Source organism: Ovis aries, chromosome 2, assembly GCF_016772045.2.
Source record: "Ovis aries strain OAR_USU_Benz2616 breed Rambouillet chromosome 2, ARS-UI_Ramb_v3.0, whole genome shotgun sequence".
NCBI lineage: Eukaryota > Metazoa > Chordata > Mammalia > Artiodactyla > Bovidae > Ovis > Ovis aries.
The window spans coordinates 103,003,556-103,027,610 of NC_056055.1; the positions used below are offsets into that span (position 1 = coordinate 103,003,556).

Below are 24,055 nucleotides of genomic sequence, written 5' to 3' on the forward strand. Positions count from 1 at the left end.
TTGGCATAGTCAATAAAGCAGAAATAGATGTTTTCTGGAACTCTCTTGCTTTTTTGATGATCCAGCGGATGTTGGCAATTTGATCTCTGGTTCCTCTGCCTTTTCTAAAACCAGCTTGAACATCTGGAAGTTCACGGTTCACGTATTGCTGAAGCCTGGCTTGGAGAATTTTGAGCATTACTTTACTAGCATGTGAGATGAGTGCAATTGTGTGGTAGTTTAAGCATTCTTTGGCATTGCCTTTCTTTGGGATTGGAGTGAAAACTGACCTTTCCCAGTCCTGTGGCCACTGCTGAGTTTTCCAAATTTGCTGGCATATTGAGTGCAGCACTTTCACAGCATCATCTTTCAGGATTTGAAATAGCTCAACTGGAATTCCATCACCTCCACTAGCTTTGTTCATAGTGATGCTTTCTAAGGCCCACTTGACTTCACATTCCAGGATGTCTGGCCCTAGGTGAGTAATCACACCATCGTGATTATCTTGGTCCTGAAGATCTTTCTTGTACAGTTCTTCGGTATATTCTTGCCATCTCTTCTTAATATCTTCTGCTTCTGTTAGGTCCATACCATTTCTGTCCTTTATCGAGCCCATCTTTGCATGAAATGTTCCCTTGGTATCTCTAATTTTCTTGAAGAGATCTCTAGTCTTTCCCATTCTGTTGTTTTCCTGTATTTCTTTGCATTGATTGCTGAGGAAGGCTTTCTTATCTCTTCTTGCTATCCTTTGGAACTCTGCATTCAGGTGCTTATATCTTTCCTTTTCTGCTTTGCTTTTTGCTTCTCTTCTTTTCACAGCTATTTGTAAGGCCTCCTCAGACAGCCATTTTGCTTTTTTGCATTTGTTTTCCATGGGGATGGTCTTGATCCCTGTCTCCTGTAGAGTATCATGAACCTCATTCCATAGTTCATCAGGCACTGTATATATCAGATCTAGTCTCTTAAATCTATTTCTACTTCCACTGTATAATCATAAGGGATTTGATTTAGGTCATACCCGAATGGTCTAGTGGTTTTCCCTACTTTCTTCAATTTAAGTCTGAATTTGGCAATAAGGAGTTCATGATCTGAGCCACAGTCAGCTCCTGGTCTTGTTTTTGTTGACTGTAGAGTTTCTCCATCTTTGGCTGCAAAGAATAGAATCAATGTGTTTTTGGTATTGACCATCTGGTGATGTCCATGTGTAGAGTCTTCTCTTGTGTTGTTGGAAGAGGGTGTTTCCTATGACCAGTGCATTTTCTTGGCAAAACTCTATTAGTCTTTGCTCTGCTTCATTCCATATTCCAAGGCCAAGTTTGCCTGTTACTCCAGGTGTTTCTTGACTTCCTACTTTTGCATTCCAGTCCCCTATAATGAAAAGGACATCTTTTTTGAGTGTTAGTTCTAAAAGGTCTTGTAGGTCTTCATAGAACCGTTCAACTTCAGCTTCTTCAGCATTACTGGTTGGGGCATAGACTTGGATTACTGTGATATTGAATGGTTTTGCCTTGAAAACGAACAGAGATCATTCTGTTATTTTTGAGATTGCATTCAAGTACTGCATTTTGGACTATTTTGTCGACCATGATGGCTACTCCGTTTCTTCTAAGAGATTCCTGCCCTCAGTAGTAGATATAATGGTCATCTGAATTAAATTCACCCATTCCGATCCATTTTAGTTTGCTGATTCCTAGAATGTCGACGTTCACTCTTGCCATCTCCTGTTTGACTACTTCCAATTTGCCTTGAGTCATGGACCTGACATTCCAGGTTCCTATGCAATATTGCTCTTTACAGCATCGAACCTTGCTTCTATCACCAGTCACATCCACAGCTGGGTATTGTTTTTGCTTTGGCTCCATCCCTTCATTCTTTCTGGAGTTATTTCTCCACTGATCTCCAGGAGCATGTTGGGCACCTACTGACCTGGGGAGTTCCTCGTTCAGTATCCTATCATTTTGCCTTTTCATACTGTTCATGGGGTTCTCAAGGCAAGAATACTGAAGTGGTTTGCCATTCCCTTCTCCAGTGGACAACATTCTGTCAGACCTCTCCACCATGACCCGCCCGATTGGGTTGCCCCACGGGCATGGCTTAGTTTCACTGAGTTAGACAAGGCTGTGGTCCTTGTGTGATTAGATTGACTGGTTTTCTGTGATTATGGTTTCACTGTGTCTGCCCTCTGATGGCCTCTTGCAACACCTACCGTCTTACTTGGGTTTTTCTTACCTTGGATGTGGGGCATCTCTTCACGGCTGCTCCAGCAAAGTGCAGCCGCTGCTCCTTACCTTGGGCGAGGGGTATCTCCTCATCGCTGCCCCTCCTGACCTTGAACGTGGAATAGCTCCACTAGGCCCTCCTGCGCCTGCGCAGCCACTGCTCCTTGGATGTGGGGCAGCTCCTCCTGGCCGCCACCCCTGACCTCGGATGTGGGGTAGTTCCTCTTGGTTGTTCCTGCACCGTTGCAGCCTGGCACTCTCGGCTGCTGCCCCTGACCTCGGACGTGGGGTAACTCCTCTTGGCTGCTGTCCCTCGGGCATGGGGTCCTTCCGGCTTCTGCCCCTGACCTCAGACATGGGGTAGCTCCTCTCAGCCACGCTATGTGTGCCGTTGCATTACATAATGGTATTAAAAATACTCAATAAATTCTAGTACATCACTATAATAAAGATATGACAATAAATCTTATTTCAGTTGTCTTTGAAGTCATACCACACCAGAAAAATTTGAGTCAAGGAAAAATTTGAGTAGTTTATGGGAATAGTAAAATAGAAATAACATAATGTAATGGTCATATAAGCTTCTAGTTACTAAGTATGTACTGTGCATCAGGTTCTGTACTCAGTGAATTTATACACATTATCTCCTTTAATTCTCACAGTAGCACAATAAGATTGTATTCTGCTTTACAAATGAGGAACTGAGTCTTATAATTAAATACAACTTATCTGGATTCTTAAAGTAAGTGATAAAGCTAAGGTGTGAATTGCATTTCTGATTCCAACGACTACTAACCACCTACCTGATCATGTTGAATATGAAGTCTTCCATTTTATTTCCTCTGCCTGCCTGCCTGCTCATTCGCTTGAGTTATGTCTGACTCTGCAGCCCCATGAACTGCAGCCCGCCAGGCTCCTCTTTCCATGGGAGTCTTCAGGCAAGAATGCTGGAGTGGGTTGGGATCTCCCCAAACCAGGGATTGAACCTGGGCATCCTGTGTCTTCTGCATTGCAGGCAGATTCTTTACTGCTGAGCCACCGGGGAGACCCCTCCAGTGAATCATGTGTATTTTATCAGTGATTTTATAAAATGTGTTAAGGTAATTTGGCTTCCCAGGTGGCACTAGTGGTAAAGAATCCACCTGCAGTGCAGGAGACTCAAGGGATATGGGTTTAATCCCTGGGTCAGGAAGATTTCCTGGAAGAGGAAATGGCAACTCACTCCAGTATTCTTTCCTGAAAAATTCCGTGGGCAGAGGAGCCTGACAGGCTACAGTCCATGGGGTGGCAAAGAGCTTGACATGACTATGCGCACTGTAACTGGTTAAGGTCATTGAGTTCATTAATGTTGTTAAGTTTGTTAAAGAGCTAAGAAGTTTGTCTTAAAGTAGAGCATTAAGAAAATGATTAAATATACTCAGGTTTCCTCAGACAGTATGATTTCTGACAATATGTCTTGAGTAGGAGCATTAGCAGTCTGAAGCAGTTAAATCTGGGAAGAACTCACTATTTGAGATATCATAGATCTTGCATGATTGAGGGGAGATCTCCAAAGAGTCCGCCACTTCAAAAATTGTTATGAATTGGGACCAGCCCAGTAAGGAGCTATAGGGCTGGCTCATCAAGCAGGAGCTATTATGTGGATGAGATGGGAAAGGTCACACAAGTGTGGTTGCTATTTATTGGTGAAAGGTGAGCCTTGGGCCAGTTGGTAAGTTGAGAAAGGGAGCCAAGAACTCCCTTGCTAGCCTAAATCTCCAGGGCCATAGGCTGAAGTGTTTGCAGGTTAGTTGTGACTCCTATGAATCAGCTAGAACAATACTTTCTCCAGGATTCCCACTGATTGATTGACCAAATAGCTCAAAATATAAAGCCACCAAACACATGAGAAAAGCCACTATGACTATGAGTCACAGCATCAAACTTAGAACTGCAGATGCTGAAATTGTCAAACACTGAAAGATAGAATAGGTAAGTATGTAATGTTTATAGAAATAGGAAATATAGTCACAGGTTACCAGTCTACAAGAAATTACTTGAAATAATAGATTTTTTTAAAAATCTAGAAACTTAATTTTTGAAATGGAAGCTCGTTTGATAGAATTCCTGAAATATTTAATATGAAACAGCAATTTAAGCTGCTGTTTGAAGAGAAATTTAATGAACTGGTATTAGGTGAAAATAAAACTATCCAGAATGTCATAAGAGAGAAAAGGAAAATGTGAAAGTGATGTTAAGAGAAATGTAGGGCAGAGTGAGAAGGTCGAATAGGAGTGTATTGGGTTGGCCAAAAGATGATATGGGCTTTCTGTATCTGAATGAACTTTTTGACCAACCCAATAATTAGATTCCCAGGAGGGAGGGAATTGAGAGAGTCTAGGAGAGACAATATTTGAAGAGCTGGTTTCTACTCATTTTCCACAACTGCTAAACATGTGAATTCACAGACTGTGGAACTGTGAATTCCAAGGAAGAACTGTGTACCACTAGCAGGATAAGTAAAAAGAAATCCACACTTCAGTGAAACTGCAGAACTCCAAAGACAGGAGTCATAAAAAAGTCTCAGAAAAGGGGACAGATCTTCTAAAAAAGACCAACAGTTAGAGTGACAGCAGAGTCCTTAACAATAACAAAAGCCAGAAAATGATATATTTTAAATGTTAAAAGAGAAAAAAAACTTTTCAACCAGAATTTTGTACCGCGTAAAACTTTTGTGGGGATGCATGGCCAGATCGCTTCCACAGAAGGACGAGACTTTCAGCTGCAGGGAGTGGGGTCCGTAGACATCCTTCAGGTGGAAAGCTGCCTTGTCTGAGGTGGGCCTGCAGCCAGCGACTCTTAGGTGGGCCAAGAAGGCTTGGCCGTTGGCCCAGCTTAGGACCCTCTGATGGTCCTTATTTGCTCTGGAACTCCCTACCAGTTTGGCTGAGGCTTTTCTGAGAATGCATGGCAGGTCACTTTCTTCTGTCCAATTGTAGATACTGCTCCCAAATAAATATCTCGCACCCCAAACTTTATCTCTGCATGTTCTGGAAAACGCCAATTTGTTCTCAAGAATAGACTTCATCTCTGCATGTTCTGGAAAATGCCGATTTGTTCTCAAGAATAGAGATGAAATAAAGCCATTTACATATAAACAAAAACTGTGAGTTTACCACCAAAAGATTTGTATGAACTTCTAAAGGTTATATTTCAAGAAGAATGAAAATAATCTCATAGACAGTAGGAGATGCAAGAAGAAATGAAGTAAAGTTGTAAACATATATGTAAAGCTAAATAAATGTTTCTCTAAAATGCCAACAACAGTGTGTACTTTGGGGGTTTAAAAAAACATCTAAAGACCTATAGAGAAAAAAATACACCAAAAAAACCCATATATAGACCAGAATTGGGTTAATGCTGTAATCAGCTGTATCAGATGATCTAGGACCCCTGATAAATGGCTGCTCCCCATCCTCTTTTTTTTCTTTTTCCTCTTCTCATAGGCCTCTTGTTCTTAAGGGTTTTAAAATTTTTTGATTTTTTTTAAATTTAATTTTTTGGATAGGTGATTTGTAATGTTTAGAACTTTAAAAATAGTAAACATATATTAAGAAGCATTGTTCCTACTCTTGTTTGTCATGTTCTTAATTTTTGCCCCTTTTCCATCTCTTACCAGTAACCACCGTATATATCAATAATTTCTTGTATGTATTTCCAGAGTTTCTTTTTCCACATGGTTGTTTTGAAAAGTAAGTCATAATTATAAGAGCCTGTCACACACTAAGAGGTCACTAAATTTAGTTCCCTTCTCTCCATAACCTTCTTAGGACCTTAAGACCCAGAAAGAATAATTTTCCATAATTTTGCTACTGAATATGACATTTTTTGCTTTATATCTATAACATAAATTGGAACCATAAAACCATGTTTCATGCATGTCATATTCTTAATAAAAAGTTCATGTAGCTTTCCTAGCCTTAGCCTAGAACTAATTGAAAAGGCAAAGTATACTTTAAAGATGTGAATATGATTAATAGAACCTTGCATGTTTTCTGGAAAGTGATTCTGGTGTTTCACAATATGATATCATAAAACTAGAAAGGTTAGTTGTGCCTAATTTTTCCAAGATGCAAATTGTTTTTTATTTCAAATATTATAAAATGTGAGATTAGATTTTTTCTTTTTATGGAGGAGAAAGAAAGAGTGGCTTTATTACTTTGCCAGGCAAAGAGAGAACACAATAGGCTAATCCCCCAAGAACTATGCACCACTCTCTGGAGATTAGTCTTGTTTTTTTGATTGAGGTGTAATTCACATATTACTGGTTTCAGGTGTGCAGCGTAATGAGTTGATATTTGTATATATTGCAGGTGATCACTAATAAATCTAACACCATCACCATACATAGTTTAAAAGTTCTTTTTCTTGTGATAACTTTTAAAATCTACTCTTAGCAACTTTCAAAACTGAAGTACAGTATTATTAACTACAGACACCAAGCTGTACATTACATTCTTATGCCTTATTTCTCTTATGACTTGAAATATGTACCTTTTGATCACCTTCACCCATTTCATCCATTGCCCACCCTTTGCCTCTGGCAGCCACCAATCTGTTCTCTTTATAAGTTGGGTGGGTTTTTTGAAGTGGATGGGGGTTGTTTTCTTTTTAAGATTCTATATATAAATGAGATCATAAGGTATTTGCTCTTCTCTGACGTAATTTCCCTTAGCACAAACCTTCAGGGTCAATCCATATTGTCACAAAATGGCAAAATGACATCTTTTATGGCTGAATAGTATTCCATTGTATATGTATACCACATTTTCTTTATCTGTTCAGCCATCATTGGACACTTAGGTTGATTCCATCTCTTGGCTGTTGTGACTAATGCTGCAGTGAACATGAGGTGTGGATATCTTTCCAAGTTCGTGTTTTTGTTTTCTTAAATACCCCAAAGTGGAATTGTTGGGTCATATGGTGGTTCTATTTTTTATTATTTGAGAATTGCCATACTCTTTTTCCATAGTGGCTATACCACTCTTCATTCCCACCAGCAGTGCACAGTGGTTCACTTTTTTCCACATCCTCATCAATGCTTGTTATTGCTTATCTTTTTGGTAATAGCCATTCTGTCAGTTGTGAGGTGATACTGTGGTTTTGATTTGTGTTTCCCTGAAGATTAGAGATACTGAGCACCTTTTCCTGTGTGTGTTGACCATCTGTATGTCTTCTTTGGAAAAATGTCTATTCAGAACTTTTGCCCATTTTTTAATTGGATTGTTTGGGTTTTTTAAATTGAAATTGTATGAGTTCTTTGTATCTTTTGAAAATAACTCCTTAACATATATATGATTCACAGATATTTTCTCCCAATCGGTTAGTTGCCTTTTCATTGGGTTGATGATTTCCTTTGCTGTGCAGAAGCTTTTTAATTTTATATAGTCCCACTTGTTTATTTTTACTTTTGTTAACTTTACTTTTTGTATCCAAAAAATTTTTTTAAAATCATTACTAAGACTGATGTCAAGGAGCTTGCTATTTGTTTTCTTCTGGGTGTTCAAGTCTTTAATCCATTTTGAATTAATTTTTGTGTATGGTGGTCCAGTTTCATTCTTTGACATGTGGTGTCCAATTTTTCCAACGTCATTTATTGAAAAGACTGTTCTTTCCTTATTGTGTATTCTTGGCTCTTTTATCAGAAATTAATTGACCATATGTGCATATGTTAATTTTTGGACTGTCATGTTGTTTGATTACTATAGCTTTGTAATATAGTTTGAAATCAAGGAGCATGAATGATACCTCCAGCTTTGTTCTTTTTTCTCAAGATTGCTTTGGCTGTTTGAATCTTTCGTTGTTCCATATAAATTTTAGGATTTGTCCTATTTCTGTGAAAAATGCTGTTGGAATTTTGATAACAGTGCAAAGAATCTGTAGATTGCTTTGGATAGTACAGATATTTTAACAATATTGATTTTTCCAGTCTTTAAGAATGGAATATCTTTCCATTTATTTGTCTTCAGTTTTTTTCCACTAATGCCTTATTTTCTTATTGTAAATCATGAGATTATAGGACAGTTTTATGGAGTTTCAAAGAACTCATTTCTGAACATAATCTTCCCTCTAACATGGGCTTTCCATAGTTTTTTCAGGGCTGAGGAAGTTGATCTATTATTGTAATGTTTAGGAAAGTCTAAGCTATGCTTTCTGTTTCATTATTCTATACTTAGTAACAAGCTAATTTAAATTTTTTCCTGGTTAATTTTCAGTTCATATTTAGAAAAGAGAATGGGAATTTTCAAAATTATTCACCTTCAGTTTGATTTGTTTTGAGAAAATAGCAGTTTGTTACTTTAATCCAAAAAAGAAAGGTTATGCTTTTCACTTGATGAATGAGCATCATTATACTGTGAATTCCGATTAATAGTTCTTTATGTACATCAAGTTTGAGTGAACTCCGGGAATTGTTGATGGACGGGGAGGCCTGGCGTGCTGCAGTTCATGGGGTCGCAAAGAGTGGGACACGACTGAACTGAACTGAACTGATATACATCAAGATTAAGTGTAAATTCTGCAGTTTTTAATTATTTGTTTCCCAGTTATTGCATCCATTATTGTAAAGTGTATATGTACAGAATAGTGTTCTGTTTTCTAGCTATTTCTAGTTCATAAGATTAAAGTGACATAAGACTAATGATCATTTCCCCTCACTAAAATTAGGATAAAAGTTCAAGATGTCCTTTGCTTAATCAAATGTAACTTCTGAAGAAGTAATAGTTTTTATTTTGAAATGTCATCAAAGCAAAGGAATAGAATTGAGGTAATCATTATTTTTGTTTTCATTTTAACTTCTTGAGTGAACTTTGGCTTTAAGCCTTTTCTTACCTAATTTGTGAGTTTTCCATGAGGTTCATTAAATAATAGGCACAGTATATCCAGATGTCATAGTAAATCTTTGTGATGTTGATAATCTGTGGTGAATATTAACACTCTGAGAATGTGTGCTCTGTACCAGTCAGTTCTTCCTAATCAGGCATGCTCTCCTTTATTTCCTCTCGGTTTACTGAAACCATTTTCTCCTCTGTTTCCCTGGCTAGTCTTTCGCTTGGAAAGTTGTCTGTTCCTTAGATAATGGGAATAAAAAGTTACTCTTTAATCATTAAATTTTATCTTTTATTTATCTAAAAGTTGACATCACCCACAGTTTACAGCAGTCACTGGTAAAGTCAATTAGGATCTAAATTAACTTTCCTCATTGCTCTTCGCCATTCTTGAATTTAGAAGACAACATTCTTTTAAGGTAGTCTCAGTGCTTGGAAAAGAAAATGAGATTATTTGCAAAATATCTGTAGTGTGGAGTTTATATTTTGTCATTTCTTCTGTTGATCAAAGAAAAGCTTGGAAATTGAAATCCCAGCTTGCTATACCTATTTTTCACTGGGCTACAAATAAATTGGTGGTCCAATAATGGGAGAAGGTAAACTTTGAAAGGAAGATAGATTGATAGATACAGATCTGGTTAAAGAAGTGAATTACTAATTAGTTCTCTATTTACCTTACCTAGTGATACTTAATTTCAAAACTGCTGCCTCTCTGAAAGTAGCAAGGTATATTGAAATTATAGGAGCCTTGACCACCTTTTTGTCCTTTATTTTTTTAAAATTATAACTGTTTCTGACATACACGTATTTATACACACACACATATATATGCATGTATATATTGGATTGATCATAAAGTTCATTTGAATTTTCCATGAAAAGGTACTGAAAAATCTGACTCAGATAATCACGATGGTGTGACCACCAACCTAGAGCCAAACATCCTGGAATGCAAAGTCAAGTGGGCCTTAGGAAGCATCACTATGAACAAACCTAGTGGAGGTGATAGAATTCCAGTTGAGCGATTTCAAATCCTAAAAGATGATGCTGTGAAAGTGCTGCACTCAGTATGCCAGCAAATTTGGAAAACTCAGCAGTGGCCACAGGACTGGAAAAGATCAGTTTTCATTCCAATTCCAAAGAAAGGCAATGCTAAAGAATGCTCAAACTACCGTACAATTGCACTCATCACACGCTAGTAAAGTAATGCTCAAAATTCTCCAAGCCAGGCTTCAGCAGTACATGAACATGAACTTCCAGATGTTCAAGCTAGATTTAGAAAATGTAGAGGAACCAGAGATCAAATTGCCAATATTCGCTGGATCATCGAAAAAGCAAGAGAGTTCTAGAAAAACATCCATTTCTGCTTTATTGACTATGCCAAAGCATATGTAGATCACAAGAAACTGTGGAAAATTCTGAAAGAGATGGGAATACCAGACCACCTGACCTGCCTCTTGAGAAATCTGTATGCCCGTCAAGAAGCAACAGTTAGAACTGAACATGGAGCAACAGACTGGTTCCAAATCAGGAAAGGAGTACGTCAAGGCTGTATATTGTCACCCTGCTTATTTAACTTCTATGCAGAGTACATCATGAGAAACATTGGACTGGAAGAAGCACAGGCTGAAATCAAGATTGCCAGGAAAAATATCAATAAGCTCAGATATGCAGATGACACCACCCTTATGGCAGAAAGTGAAGAGGAACTAAAGAGCCTCTTGATGAAAGTGAAAGAGGAGAGTGAAAAAGTTGGCCTAAAGCTCAACATTCAGAAAACGAAGATCATGGCATCCGGTCCCATCACTTCATGGGAAATAGATGGGGAAACAGTGTCAGACTATTTTTCTGGGCTCCAAAATCACTGCAGATGGTGACTGCAACCATGAAATTAAAAGACGCTTGCTCCTTGGAAGAAAAGTTATGACCATCGTAGATGGCATATTAAAAAGCAGACATTACTGGACAACAAAAATCCATCTAGTCAAGGCTATGATTTTTCCAGTGGTCATGTCATGTATGGATGTGAGACTTGGACTATAAAGAATGCTAAGCGTTGAACAATTGATGCTTTTGAACTGTGGTGTTGGAGAAGACACTAGAGAGTCCCTTGGACAGCAAAGAGATCATATCAGTACATCCTAAAGGAGATCAGTCCTGAATATTCATTGGAAATACTGAAACTGAAGCTGAAACTGAAGCTCCAATACTTCAGCCACCTGATGATGCGAAGAACGGACTCATTGGAAAAGACCCTGATGCTGGGAAAGATTGAAGGCAGGAGAAGATGGGGATGACAGAGGACGAGGTGGTTGGATGGCATCACCAACTCAATGGACATGCATTTGAGTAAACTCTGGGAGTTGGTGATGGACAGGGAGGCCTGGCGTGCTGCAGTCCATGGGGTCGCAAAGAATCGGACCTGACTGAGCAACTGAACTGAAATGAAAAATCTAAATGAATTTTTTGGCCAACCCAATATGTCATATACATATACATGTATAGTATAAAGAATAATACATTGAACAACGATAGATATATCACTGTTTTAATAAATGAAATACAAAACACCAGATCCCACTCCCTGGTTGAATCTCCTTGGTAAACTATCATTATCCAGAACTTGGTGTTATTGTGTATTTACACTTATATGTATTTACCTAGACAATATATTGTATTAGTTGAAGTCTTTTAAAAACTTTGCAGTGTCAAAACTGTATGTATTTTTGTAGCTTGCTTTTGCCATTCATTATTTTTATGATATTTATCTATGGTAATACGTACAGTGTGTGTTTATTTGCGGTCTTTGCTGTTCAGCGTTCTGTTGTATGAATATATCAAATATGTTTATGTGTTTTACTGTTAATGGGTATTTAGGTTACACATTGTTTTTACTCTGTTATAAATAATGCTGCAATGAATATTGTACATCTATGTGAGCTTCTCTAGAATATATAACTAAAAATGGAACTGTTAGATCTTGTGAATCTTCAGCATTGCCAGATGTTGCCAAATTGTTTTCCAAAGTTGCTGTACAATTTAGAACCTCATATGAAAGTGCAGAGAGTTCTCATTGTTCTACATGCTCACTGTCACCTTTAAAATTTTGCCAGTCTTGTGGACAATCCTCATTGCTATTTTAATTTGTATTTCCCTGATTACTAGTGAAATTGAACTTCCTTTTTCTTACATATATAACTTATAATAGCTAAATAACTTATTATTTGGATTTCCTCTTCTGTGAAGTGCTTGTGTATATACACAGTATATTCTGGTAAATATATTCTGGTATAATTTCTTAATCAGTTTTATGCATTACAGATAAAGTCTGACTTTGGTTTTTCATTGTTTTAATGGTGTCCTTTGACAAGCAGAAGTTTAAATTTTTAATATATATTATTCTTTTTCTTTTTTTTTAAATTGTTTAACAAATCTCTACTCAAAGATTGCAAATAATATTCTCCTTTGTTTCTTTAAACAGTTATAAAGTTTTGCTTCTCAGATTTGGATTTTTTTATCTATAGAGCTTATTTTTAGATCTGGAATAAGGAGACGATATCATTTTAAAACTGCGTAGATGTCTAGCTAGCACCTTTCATGAGTAGTCCATCCTTTCTCCACTGATTTGTGATGCTGCCTCTGTCATACAGATCTGCTTCTCACTTGTGCAACTTATTTTGCTATTCTTCTCTGCGGCCCATTTTCTATCCTTGTCTTGATCTTCTGCCATTGTCCTAATTCTGATAGGTCTTTATATCTGATAAGGGCGAGTAGGTGAGTTTTCAAGGCAGAATAAAGGTAAAGGCAGACAAAGCTATGCAGTGTAGTAGGGCACAAAATCTGAAATCAGAAGACTTAATTCCAGAACTGTAGTCACTTATCAACATGGATGAGCCTGATCAGAAGTTTATTTTTATGTGGGCTTTCGATGCCCGTAAACTGACATTTTGTCATGATTTTTTTTTTTAATGAAAGCAATCTAATACAATGTAGGTCTCATTAGTAAAGAATAGATGCTGCTTGATCGGGGAAGAAGCCAAAGACTCTGCCTACCTGATTCAAAGCCAAAGTCTCAGAAACAATCATTGAATTTAGGCCACCACAATAACCATACATATGTCCTTGGTGTTCTTCTTCTGTGAGGCGTTTTTCCCCCCTTTAGCATGAATAATTTTTTCTATTTAATTAAAAAGAATTTAAGCTCCAGGGTCTTTGGTAGATGATGGATCTAAATTGGGAAAATATTTTCCATATTTTGATCAAATAAATTCACATTGCAAAATTCTGTTGATTGAAATTAGAGTGGTGTTAGTGGAGATTGGTTGTTGAAAAGATAGTCAAAGTAGGCTATTCACAGCAAGGCAGGCAGTTGTAGAAAAAGGACAATGACCAAGATACAGGGATAGCAGTGGAGGCTGATTGTCTGCCTTTTCTGCTGGGGATTCTCCTTCAGTTCCCAGTAAAAAGACCAAAGAAATAGATCAGATGAGGCTTTTCAGCTGTTAAGGTGGTGTTTTTTTAATTCAACTTTATTTTATATTGGAGTAATATTGATTTATAACATTGTGTTAGTTTCAGGTGTACAGCAAGGCTATTCAGTTATGCATATACATATATCCCTTTTTTTTCATATTCTTTTCCCATATAGGTTATTACAGAATATTGAGTACAGTTCCCCGTACAGTAGGTCCTTGTTGATTATCTGTTTTATATATAGTAATGTGTATATGTTAATCCCAAACCCAATTTATCCCTCCTTTCCACCTTTCCCTTTTTGTAACTGTTTTCAAAGTCAATGAGTCTGTTTCTGTTTAGCTTGAGTTGCTTTCTCATTGTATCGTTATCATGGCAGGTACTGACTTGTCTTCCCTGGGGATTTGTCTTTTACTAGAACCTTATAATACAAAATATCCCATGTTACAACCCTCTGTCCTCCAGTTCTCCTCTTTACTGTCTTGCCTAATTGAGGGTTTTGGTTGTTGCTGTTATTACTGATTTTGTTTTTAGCACTCCTTTATTTCAAGCATTTGTGATATATGGACAGTATTTCTAATTTATGAAAGACAATACAGTGCAGTTTAAAAGTACTGTAGGAGTCATCAGATGTGGTTTCTCTCCCAGGTTCCCTTTTTTTTCCTCTCCTCCTTTTCTGGGTAAACTTATTCAGTCCCATATTTTGTATTATATAGGTCAACTTTTCTTCTGAACTCGGGACATGTTAACTGTTTATATGACATTTCCAACTTAACGTGTCTAAAATACAATTCTTAATTTTTCTTCTTAAACCCTGTTCCGGCTTTCCGTCCCCAGTTCTTTCCATTCAGTAAATGGTATTGTCATCTGTGAGTAGTTGTTGTTCATTTGCTAAGTTATGTCTGACTCTTTGCAACCCCATGGACTGCAGCACACCAAGCTCCCCGTCCTCTACTATCTCATAGAGTTTGCTCAGCTTCATGTCCATTAAGTCAGTGATGCTATCTGACCATCTCATCCTCTGCCACCTGCTTCTCCTTTTTTCTTCAGTCTTTTTCAGCATCAGGGTCTTTTCCAGTGAGTCGGTTCTTCACATCAAGTGTCCAAAGTATTGGAGCTTCAGCTTCAGCATCAGTCCTTCCAATGAATATTCAGGACTGACTTCCTTTAGGATTGACTGGTTTGATGTCCTTGCAGTCCAAGGGACTCTCAAGAGTCTTCTTCAACACCACAGCGAACTAAAGCATCAGTTCTTCAGCTCTCAGGCTTCTGTATGGTCCAACTCTCACAGCTGTACATGAGTACTGGGAAGACCATATCTTTGACTGTATGGACCAATCCAGCTATAATCATGTGCCAGTTAGAGCTAAAGTGTAATAAGGGAATTTTTAAACAGAGTCAGCCTAAAAGACAAAATAAGCTAATTTGTAGAATAGAAATGCAAAATGATGACTGGAGATAAAACCGTGGGCTACTAGAATCCAGGTCTGAAGTGGCTGGGGTGGCTAGGGCATTCAGTCTCTCTGGGCATACAGAAGTACAAGTGTTACGTGGGAGTCAGGACTAGAGCTAGATTTAGCAGTTTAAAGGAGGAGTTGGAAATGGGACTCTCCTGCTCCTAAAAGTTTACATAAAAGGTGCAACCAGCTCTTTGCTGAAGCTTCATTTAGCATTAAAAATACTTAAAATGTTCATCTAAAGATATAAGAAGGCCAAACTGTAATGACTCAGTAGCTGAATCTATGGTAGCTGATAATGTCTGGAGTGTGCAGTCATATTAGACCTGGTTTTTAACTAGGGCCCCATAAAGTAAAGTGAATTTGCTTAGGCATGTCCGATTCTGTGATCCCATGGATTGTAGCCCACCAGGATCCTCTGTCCATGGGATTTTCCAGGCAAGGGTACTGGAGTGGATTGCCATTTCCTTCTCCAGAGGATCTTCCTGACCCAGGGGTCAAACCCAGGTCTACCACATTGTAGGCAGACACTTTACCATCTGAGCCACCAGGGAAGTCCAGGGCCCCATGGGTACTGGTAAAGACAAAAATGAATGAAACATGGTGGATAAATAGGGGGAGTCAGGGAGAGAGAACAAGAGAGAGAGAGAAAACTCTCTTACTCAAGATCTGTAAACAAAAATTCCAAAGCATAATTAAAGAAAAAAGCTAAACCTAAAAAGTCATTCAATAAAATCAACAGTCAGGAGATGGGTTCACTCCCAAATGTAATAAAAGCAATAAATAGAAAGTAATAATTTTCTAAAGACTTATTTTTAAAATATGTATGTTTAGGATGCTTCAATGGATAAATAATAAAAAGCACTTTAAAAGAATAAGAACTTATGATAAATTAGCAGACGTGAAATAAGAATAGACAAACATAAAAGCCAATTTGCCTAGAAATGTAGTTATAGGAATTAAGTCAATAGATGGAGTGAATTCTAAAGTAGACATGATTAAAGAGAGAACTAGCGAAGTTCTAACTCTTTAGATCACCCAGAATGCATAATAGAGACATAAGATGCTCAAAATTATCTAATTATGCCATTAAGAGATATTAAAAATAGGTTGAGAAACTTCAGTATACATCTAATGGGAGTTCTAGAACAAGGGGCTGTAAGAATGACTAAGAAGTGATAACTAAAGAACTACATCCTGAATTTTTCAGAACTGAAAACTTGAAACCTCACATTAAAAATACGCTCTGCATACTAAGCAGGACAAGTAAAAACCAATCACAATGAGAAACACTCTTTGCAACTATAAGACAGAAGGCTAGAGACATTTAAAAGCTACCAGAGAGGAGAAATCTCCAAAAGATTATCAACGGTGCAGGCTTCTTAACAGCAACAGTAACAGCTAGAAGATAAGGAACTAATGTCTTTAAAATGCTGAGTAATGATAACTTTATCCATCTAAAACACCACTGAAGATTGAGGACAAGAGAAAGACATTTTGGGACAGACTAAAATAATTTATCTCTAGCATACCCTATCTATAAGAATTTCTAAAGAGCATCCTTTAGCAGAAAGAAAAGAGAACCCCAAGATAGGATAAGGGTGTACTTTTTGACAAAGTCACTTAACAATGATAATAACAAGACCAATTATTTTTGTAAAGGTTATTCTGAGTCTCTGGAAAATAATAACAAGGAGTATTAGGTAGCTAAAGTGTACTAGGAGCATAGTCTTGTTCAAGAAGATGGAAGTGCTGAATACTTTTAACTGTAACTTTTTCTCATAAAGCCAAGTAAAAGTATACATTGTAAATGTATGTATGTATCTTTTGAGCACCTTCTATGTGCCAGACATTGATCTAGGCTCTGGGAATAAGACCACTGTGGGGGAAAACTCCTCACTGAGTTTATACTTCAGTAGGAGGAAACTGTATATTGTTTAAAAACAGTAGTATAGCACAAACAGGCTTGAAAGAAATACATTGGTAAATGGGAAAAGGTACACTTGAAAAATGTGATGGTGTGATGAAAAAAAAAACTGGTGTGGCAATATTAAAGTCAGATAAAATACTGTTTAAAGTGAGCACTAAATTATATTGTTCAGCTAGAGCATTTATGTAACACCTAACACAGACTTAAAAGTGAAAGATGACAGGATTAGGAGGAAAACTGATGAGCCCACAGTTTAGCATATCCCTATTGAAACAGATAGGTAGGGACTTACCTGGTGGTCCAGTAGTTAGGAATCGCCTTGCAGTGCAGGGGACATGGGTTTGATCCTTGGTCAGGGAACTAGGATTCCACGTGCTGCAGGGCAACCAAGTCCACACACCACAGCTAAGACTCGATGGAGCCAAATAAATACATATCCTTAAAAAAAAAAAAGAATAGGTAAACAGAAAATTCGTCAGGGAAACACATTTACCTGGTTTTATTGCACTTCCTTTTATTGTGCTTTGCTGACAGCAGTTCAGTCTCTCAGTCATGTCCGACTCTTTGCGACCCCATGGACTGCAGCACGCCAGGCCTCCCTGTCCATCACCAACTCCCGGAGTTTACTCAAACTCACGTCCATTGAGTTGGTGATGCCGTCCAGCCATTTCATCCTCTGTCTTTTCCCCTTTTCCTCCTGCCCCCAGTCCCTCCCAGCATCAGAGTCTTTTCCAATGAGTCAGTTCTTTGCATCAGGTACCCAAAGTATTAGAGCTTTAGCTTTAGCATCACTCTTTCCAATGAATATTCAGGACTGATTTCCTTTAGGATGGGTTGATTTGATCTCCTTGTTGCCCAAGGGACTCTCAAGAGTCTTCTCCAACACCACAGTTCAAAAGCATCAATTCTCAATGCTTAACTTTCTTTATAGTCTAATTCTCACATCCATGCATGACTACTGGAAAAACCATAGCCTTGACTAGACGGATCTTTGTTAGCAAAGTAATGTCTCTGCTTTTTAATATGCTGTCTAGGTTGGTCATAACTTTTCTTCCAAGGAGTAAGTATTTTTAATTTCATGGCTACAGTCACCATCCACAGTGATTTTGGAGCCCCAAAAAATAAAGTCTGTCACTGTTTCCATTGTTTCCCCATCTATTTGCAGTGAAGTGATGGGACCAGATGCCATGATCTTAATTTTCTGAATGTTGAGCGTCAAGCCAACTTTTTCACTCTCCTCTTTCACTTTCATCAAGAGGCTCTTTAGTTCTTTGCTTTCTGCCATAAAGTTGGTGTCATCTGCATATCTGAGGTTATTGATATTTCTCCTGGCAATCTTGATTCCAGCTTGTGCTTCATCCAGCCCAGTATTTCTCATGATGTACTCTGCATAAAAGTTATATAAGCAGGGTGACAATATACAGCCTTGACGAACTCCTTTTCCTATTTGGAACCAGTCTGTTGTTCCATGTCCAGTTCTAACTGTTGCTTCCTGACCTGCATATAGGTTTCTCAAGAGGCAGGTCAGGTGGTCTGTATTCCTATCTCTTTAAGAATTTTCCACAGTTTGTGATGATCCACACAAAGGCTTTGACATAGTCAATAAAGTAAGAATAGATGTTTTTCTGGAACTCTCTTGCTTTTTCAATGATCCAACAGATGTTGGCAGTTTGATCTCTGGTTCCTCTACCTTTTCTAAATCCAGCTTGAGGATATGAGAGTTCTCAGTTCAAGTACTGCTGAAGCCTGGCTTGGAGAATTTTGAGCATTACTTTACTAGTGTGTGAGATGAGTGCAATTGTGGGATAGTTTGAGCATTCTTTGGGATTGGAATGAAAACTGACCTTTTCCAGTCCTGTGGCCATTGCTGAGTTTTCCAGATTTGCTGGCATATTGAGTGCAGCACTTTCACAACATCATCTTTTAGAATTTGAAATAGCTCAACTGGAATTTCATCACCTCCACTAGGTTTGTTCATTGTGATGCTTCCTAAGGCCCACTTGGCTTCAGATTTCAAGATGTCTGGTTCTAGGTGAGTGATCATACCATCATGATTATCTGGGTCTTGAAGATTTTTTTTATATAGTTCTTCTGTGTATTCTTGCCAACTCTTCTTAGTATCTTCTGCTTCTGTTAGGACATACCATTTCTGTCCTTTATTGAGTCCATCTTTGCATGAAAAGTTCCCTTGGTATCTCTAATTTTCTTGAAGAGATCTCTAGTCTTTTCTATCCTATTGTTTTCCTCTATTTCTTTGCACTGATCACTGAAGAAGACTTTCTTATCTCCCCTTGCTATTCTTTGGAACTCTGCATTCAAATAGGTATATCTTTCCTTTTCTCATTTGCTTTTCACTTCTCTTCTTTTCACAGCTATTTGTAAGCCCTCCTCAGACAGCCATTTTGCTTTTTTGCATCTCTTTTTCTTTTGGATGGTCTTGATCCCTGTCTCCTGTATAATGTCATGAACCTCCATTGATAGTTGATTCCATCAGGCACTCTGTCTATCAGATCTAATCCCTTGAATCTATTTGTCACTTGCACAATATAATTGTAAGGGATTTGATTTAGGTCATACCTGAATGGTCTAGTGGTTTTCCCTACTTTCTTCAATTTAAGTCTGAATTTGGCACTAAGGAGTTCATGATCTGAGCCACAGTCAGTTCCCAGTCTTGTTTTTGCTGACTGTATAGAGGTTCTCCATCTTAGGCTGCAAGGAATATAATCCATCTGATTTTGGTATGGACCATCTGGTGATGGTCCATGTGTAGAGTCTTCTCTTGTGTTGTTGGAGGAGGGTGTTTGCTATGACCAGTGCATTCTCTTGCAAAACTCTATTAGCCTTTGCCCTGCTTCATTCTGTACTCCTAGGTCAAATTTGCCCGTTACTCCAGGTGTTTCTTGACTTCCTACTTTTGCATTCCAGTCCCCTATAATGAAAAGGACATCTTTTTTGGGTGTTAGTTCTAGAAGGTCTTGTAAGTCTTCCTAGAACCATTCAACTTCAGCTTCTTCAGAATTACTGCTCAGGGCATAGACTTGGATTACTGTGATATTGAATGGTTTGCCTTGGAAACGAACAGATCATTCTGTCATTTTGAGACTGCATCCAAGTACTGCGTTTCGGACTCTTGTTTTGCAGACACCACAGTTTTTACAAATGGAAGGTTCGTGGCAACCTGTGTTGAGCAAATCTGTTGGTGCCTTTTTTTCCAAAAGCATTTGCTCACTTCATATCCTTGTGTCACATTTTGGTAACACTTGCCTAACAGGCATTTCTCTGAGATATTGCAGATTTGGTTCCAGGCCACTGCAATAAAGCAAATATCACAATAAAGCAAGTCACACAATTTTGGGGGGTGGGTTTACGTATAAAAGGCTCTCCATGGCCCTCCCTGTTCACTTAGGCACAACGATCTTGAAATCAGGCCAACTAACCTCACAGTGGCTGCTAAGGCTTCAAGTGAAAGGAGTTGCATACCTCTCACTTTAAATCAAAAACTAGAGATGATTAAGCTTAGTGAGAAAGTCATGTTGAAAGTTGAAACAGGCCAAAAGTTATGCTTTTTGAGCCCAACAGCCAAGTTGCAAATCCAAAGGGAAGGTTTTTAAAGTAAATTGAAAATGATACTCCAGTGAACTCATGAATGATAAGAAAACAAAATATCCTTATTACTGATATGGAGAAGGTTTTGGGATCTGCATGGATCAGCCAGCCACGGCATTCCCTTAAGCCCAAGCCTAACCTAAGACAAGGCCCTAACTCTAATGCTGTGAGGGCTGAGAGGTGGGGAAGCTGCAGAAGAAAGGTTTGAAGCTAGCTGGGCTCGATCTCGTGAAGTTTAAGGGAAGACGTCATCTCTGTAGCATCAGAGTGCATGCAGAGCAGCAAGTGGCGATGCCGAAGCTGCAGCAAGTTATCCAGAAGATCTGGCTAAGATCATTCCTGAAGGTGGTGGTTCTAAACAACAGATTTTCACTGGAGACAGAACAGTCTTCTTTTGGAAGAAGATGTCACCAGGACTTTCGTAGCTGGAGAGGAGATGTCAGTGTCTGGCTTGAGCGCTTCACAGGGCAGGATGACTCTCTTGTTAGGGGCTAATGCAGCTGGTCTGGTGGCTCAGTGGTAAACAATCTACCTGCCAATCCAGGAGACATGGGTTTGATCCCTGAGTCAGGAAAATCCCCTGGAGAAGGAAATGGCAACCCACTCCAGTATTTTTGCCTGGGAAATTGCATGGACAGAGGAGCCTGGTGGGCTACAGTCCATGAGGTTTCAGAAGAGTAGGATACGACTTGGCGACTGAACAGCAACAAAATGAATGCTCGTTTGCCATTTGAATTACGCTGAATCTTCTCGTCCTGTGCTCTGTAGATGGAACAGCAAAGCGTGGGTGACAGCACATCTGTTTACAACATGGTTTACTAAGTATTTGAAGCCCGCTGTTGAGACCTACTGCTCAGAAGAGAGAGAGTCCTTTGAACATATTACTGCTTATTGACAATGCATTTATTTGGTCACCCAAGCATTCTGATGGGGATTTACAAGATTAATGTTGTTTAATGCCTCCCTTCTCCACATCCATCCTGCAGCCCACAGATCAAGGAGTAATTTCAACTTTCAAGGCTTTATTATTTAAGAAATATATTTTGGGAGTGGCATACCTCACAGCTTGCAGGATCTTAGTTTCCTGATCAAGGATTGAACCTAGGCCACCACAGTGAAAGTGCCAAATTCTGTCCACTGGACTGCCAGAGCAGTCCCATAAGAAACACATTTTTAGGCTATAACTACCATAGTGATTCCTCTGATGGATTTGGGTGGTTTAATGAAAACCTGGAAAGGGTTCATCATTCTAGATGGCATTGAGAATATTCATGATTCAAAGGAAGAGGTCAAAATATAAATATTAGTAGGAGTTTGAAAGAAGTTAATTCCAACCCTCCTGCTGCCTCGAGGGGCTTTAAGACTTTGATGGAGGAAATAACACCCAGTGTGGCAGAAAAATAGCAAGAGAACTAGAATTAGAAGTGGAACCTGAAATGTGACTAAATTGCTCCAATCCCATGATAAAACTTTAATGAAGAGGAGTTGCTTCTCATGGGTAAGCATTCAGAGAATGATTTCTTGACATGGAATCTACTCCCGGTGAAGATGCTGTGAGGATTGATGAAATGACAACAGAGGATTTAGAATATTACGTAAACTTAGTTGATAAAGCAGAAGCAGGGTTTGACAGGATTGACTTCAGTTTTGAAAGACATTGTACTTTGGGTAAAGTGTTACCAAACAGTAATTCATGCTACAGAGACATTTTTCATGAAAGGAAGAGTCAATGAATGTGGCAAACTTCATTATTATTTTAAGAAATTGCCTCAGACATCCTATCCTACAGAAACCACCCCGGTCAGCCAGCAGCCTTCAGCATGGAGGCAAGACCCTCCACAACAAAGAGTATGACTCACGTGAAGCCTCAAGTGATGGTTAGCATATTTTAGCAATAAAATACTTTTTAATTTAGATATGAGCATTGTTGTTTAGACTCTTATAAGTAGATACTATATTCTACATTATAATATAAACATAAGTCTTATATGTACTGGGAAACAAAATAATCCCCATGACTCACATTACTGTGGTATTTGTTTATTGTGGTGGTATGGAACCAGACTTAAAATATCTTTGAGAATTCCTATATAGAAGATTTGAACAACACAACTAATAAAGTTGGTCTAATACATAAAGAAAATTTTGTACCTAAAAACAGAGAGTAAGCATTATTTCTGAGCACACAAGGAGTACTTTAAAAAATGGACTATGTCCTAAATCACAAAAGAAGTTTCCAAAATATAAGGTAGGCAGAATCAAATAGACTACATTCTGTGACTATAATAATTTAACTTGAAATCAATAATAAAAAGAAATCTTAAAAAAAACTCACCTGAATAGAAACTAAAAAATGTACTTATAAATAACTCATAGGTTAAAGAGGAAGCTTGAAAACAGCCAGCAAAGCAGACATGAAAGGAGGCGCGTATTAAATAAAAGAACAGAAACTAATAAGATGGGGGAAATGATTAACACTTTGCTAATTGTATATTGTGATAACCAATGATAGGATGAGCAAAATTGGCCAAGAAGAATATAGGTATTATTTGAGCCTCTATTCCTATTCATGGTTTATTTTCTATATTAGTAACCTTTTTCTTTAGACAATATCTAATATGGGCTAGCAAGAAAATTATAGAAGTCAGGCTATAGAGTATATAGTCATTGTCAAATTTTCAGCAGTATATCTTTTCCATATAATGAGAAAATTATAGGACTGTGTAAGTGCAAACATAAGACTTGTATAATTATTTTACTATTTATTTAAAAGATTTTAAAGTGGTCTTTAAGAGAAATTTCTATTTATATATTTAAGATATTCTTCTTTCCCTTCTTGTAGGTTACTCAGATGAGTCGTCCAGATCTGATTCTCTTTCTGATGAAATACCTGATGGCTCTCATAGTTGGTATTCCTTCCATTTTTTGGGTTGGAAGCAAAAAGACTTGCTTTGAATGGGCCAGTTTTTTCCACGGTCGTAGGAAAAAAGAGTAAGTTGAAGTAAATTATCATGGTGTTCACGGGCTTCACATTTACATAATTTTGTGTGTGTGTGTTTAGTGTGTTGAAACAATTTGGATTTGGAGGAAATATTCCAACAAGATTATAACCTCAGCTGCCACCAGGTATGATTAAATATTAAACCTAAAAACAACTCAGAAAAGATAGCCAAGTAGAACCAAGCTTAAGGCCTGTTCCTTACTAATTCAGAGTATTTGAGGGAAAGCCAATCTTTTTGTTTTTAAAAAATCCAAATTATAATCTTCTTAAAATTAAAAACTAATGAATGCTTATATATGTATATCTTATTTGATCTTTTAGACATTTCTGTGACGACTGGTGTTATCATCTCTGTGTTAAAGACATGAAAACTGATGCACAGAGGGGCTCAGTGCCTTGGCTAAAGTCACACGGTGTTAGACGTCCATTTCCAATTGTCCATTGTTCTTCCGGGTTACACCATAAATTATTTAAAGGGATAGCATGTTATTTTATTGACTCATACACATTAAAGCCAAAATAGT

The 24,055-nt window shown here is 38.0% G+C and overlaps 1 protein-coding gene across 2 annotated transcripts in view; it reads left to right on the forward strand.

Moving 5' to 3' along the window:
* The window catches only part of FZD3 (frizzled class receptor 3), a 102,264-nt gene that overhangs the window by 58,357 nt on the left and 19,852 nt on the right, over window positions 1-24,055 (forward strand). For both annotated transcript variants that reach the window (XM_004004440.5, XM_060409565.1), the window contains one exon: window positions 23,373-23,521. In XM_004004440.5, coding sequence (XP_004004489.3) covers window positions 23,373-23,521 — 149 coding nt within the window. The remainder of the gene's footprint in view (window positions 1-23,372; window positions 23,522-24,055) is intronic.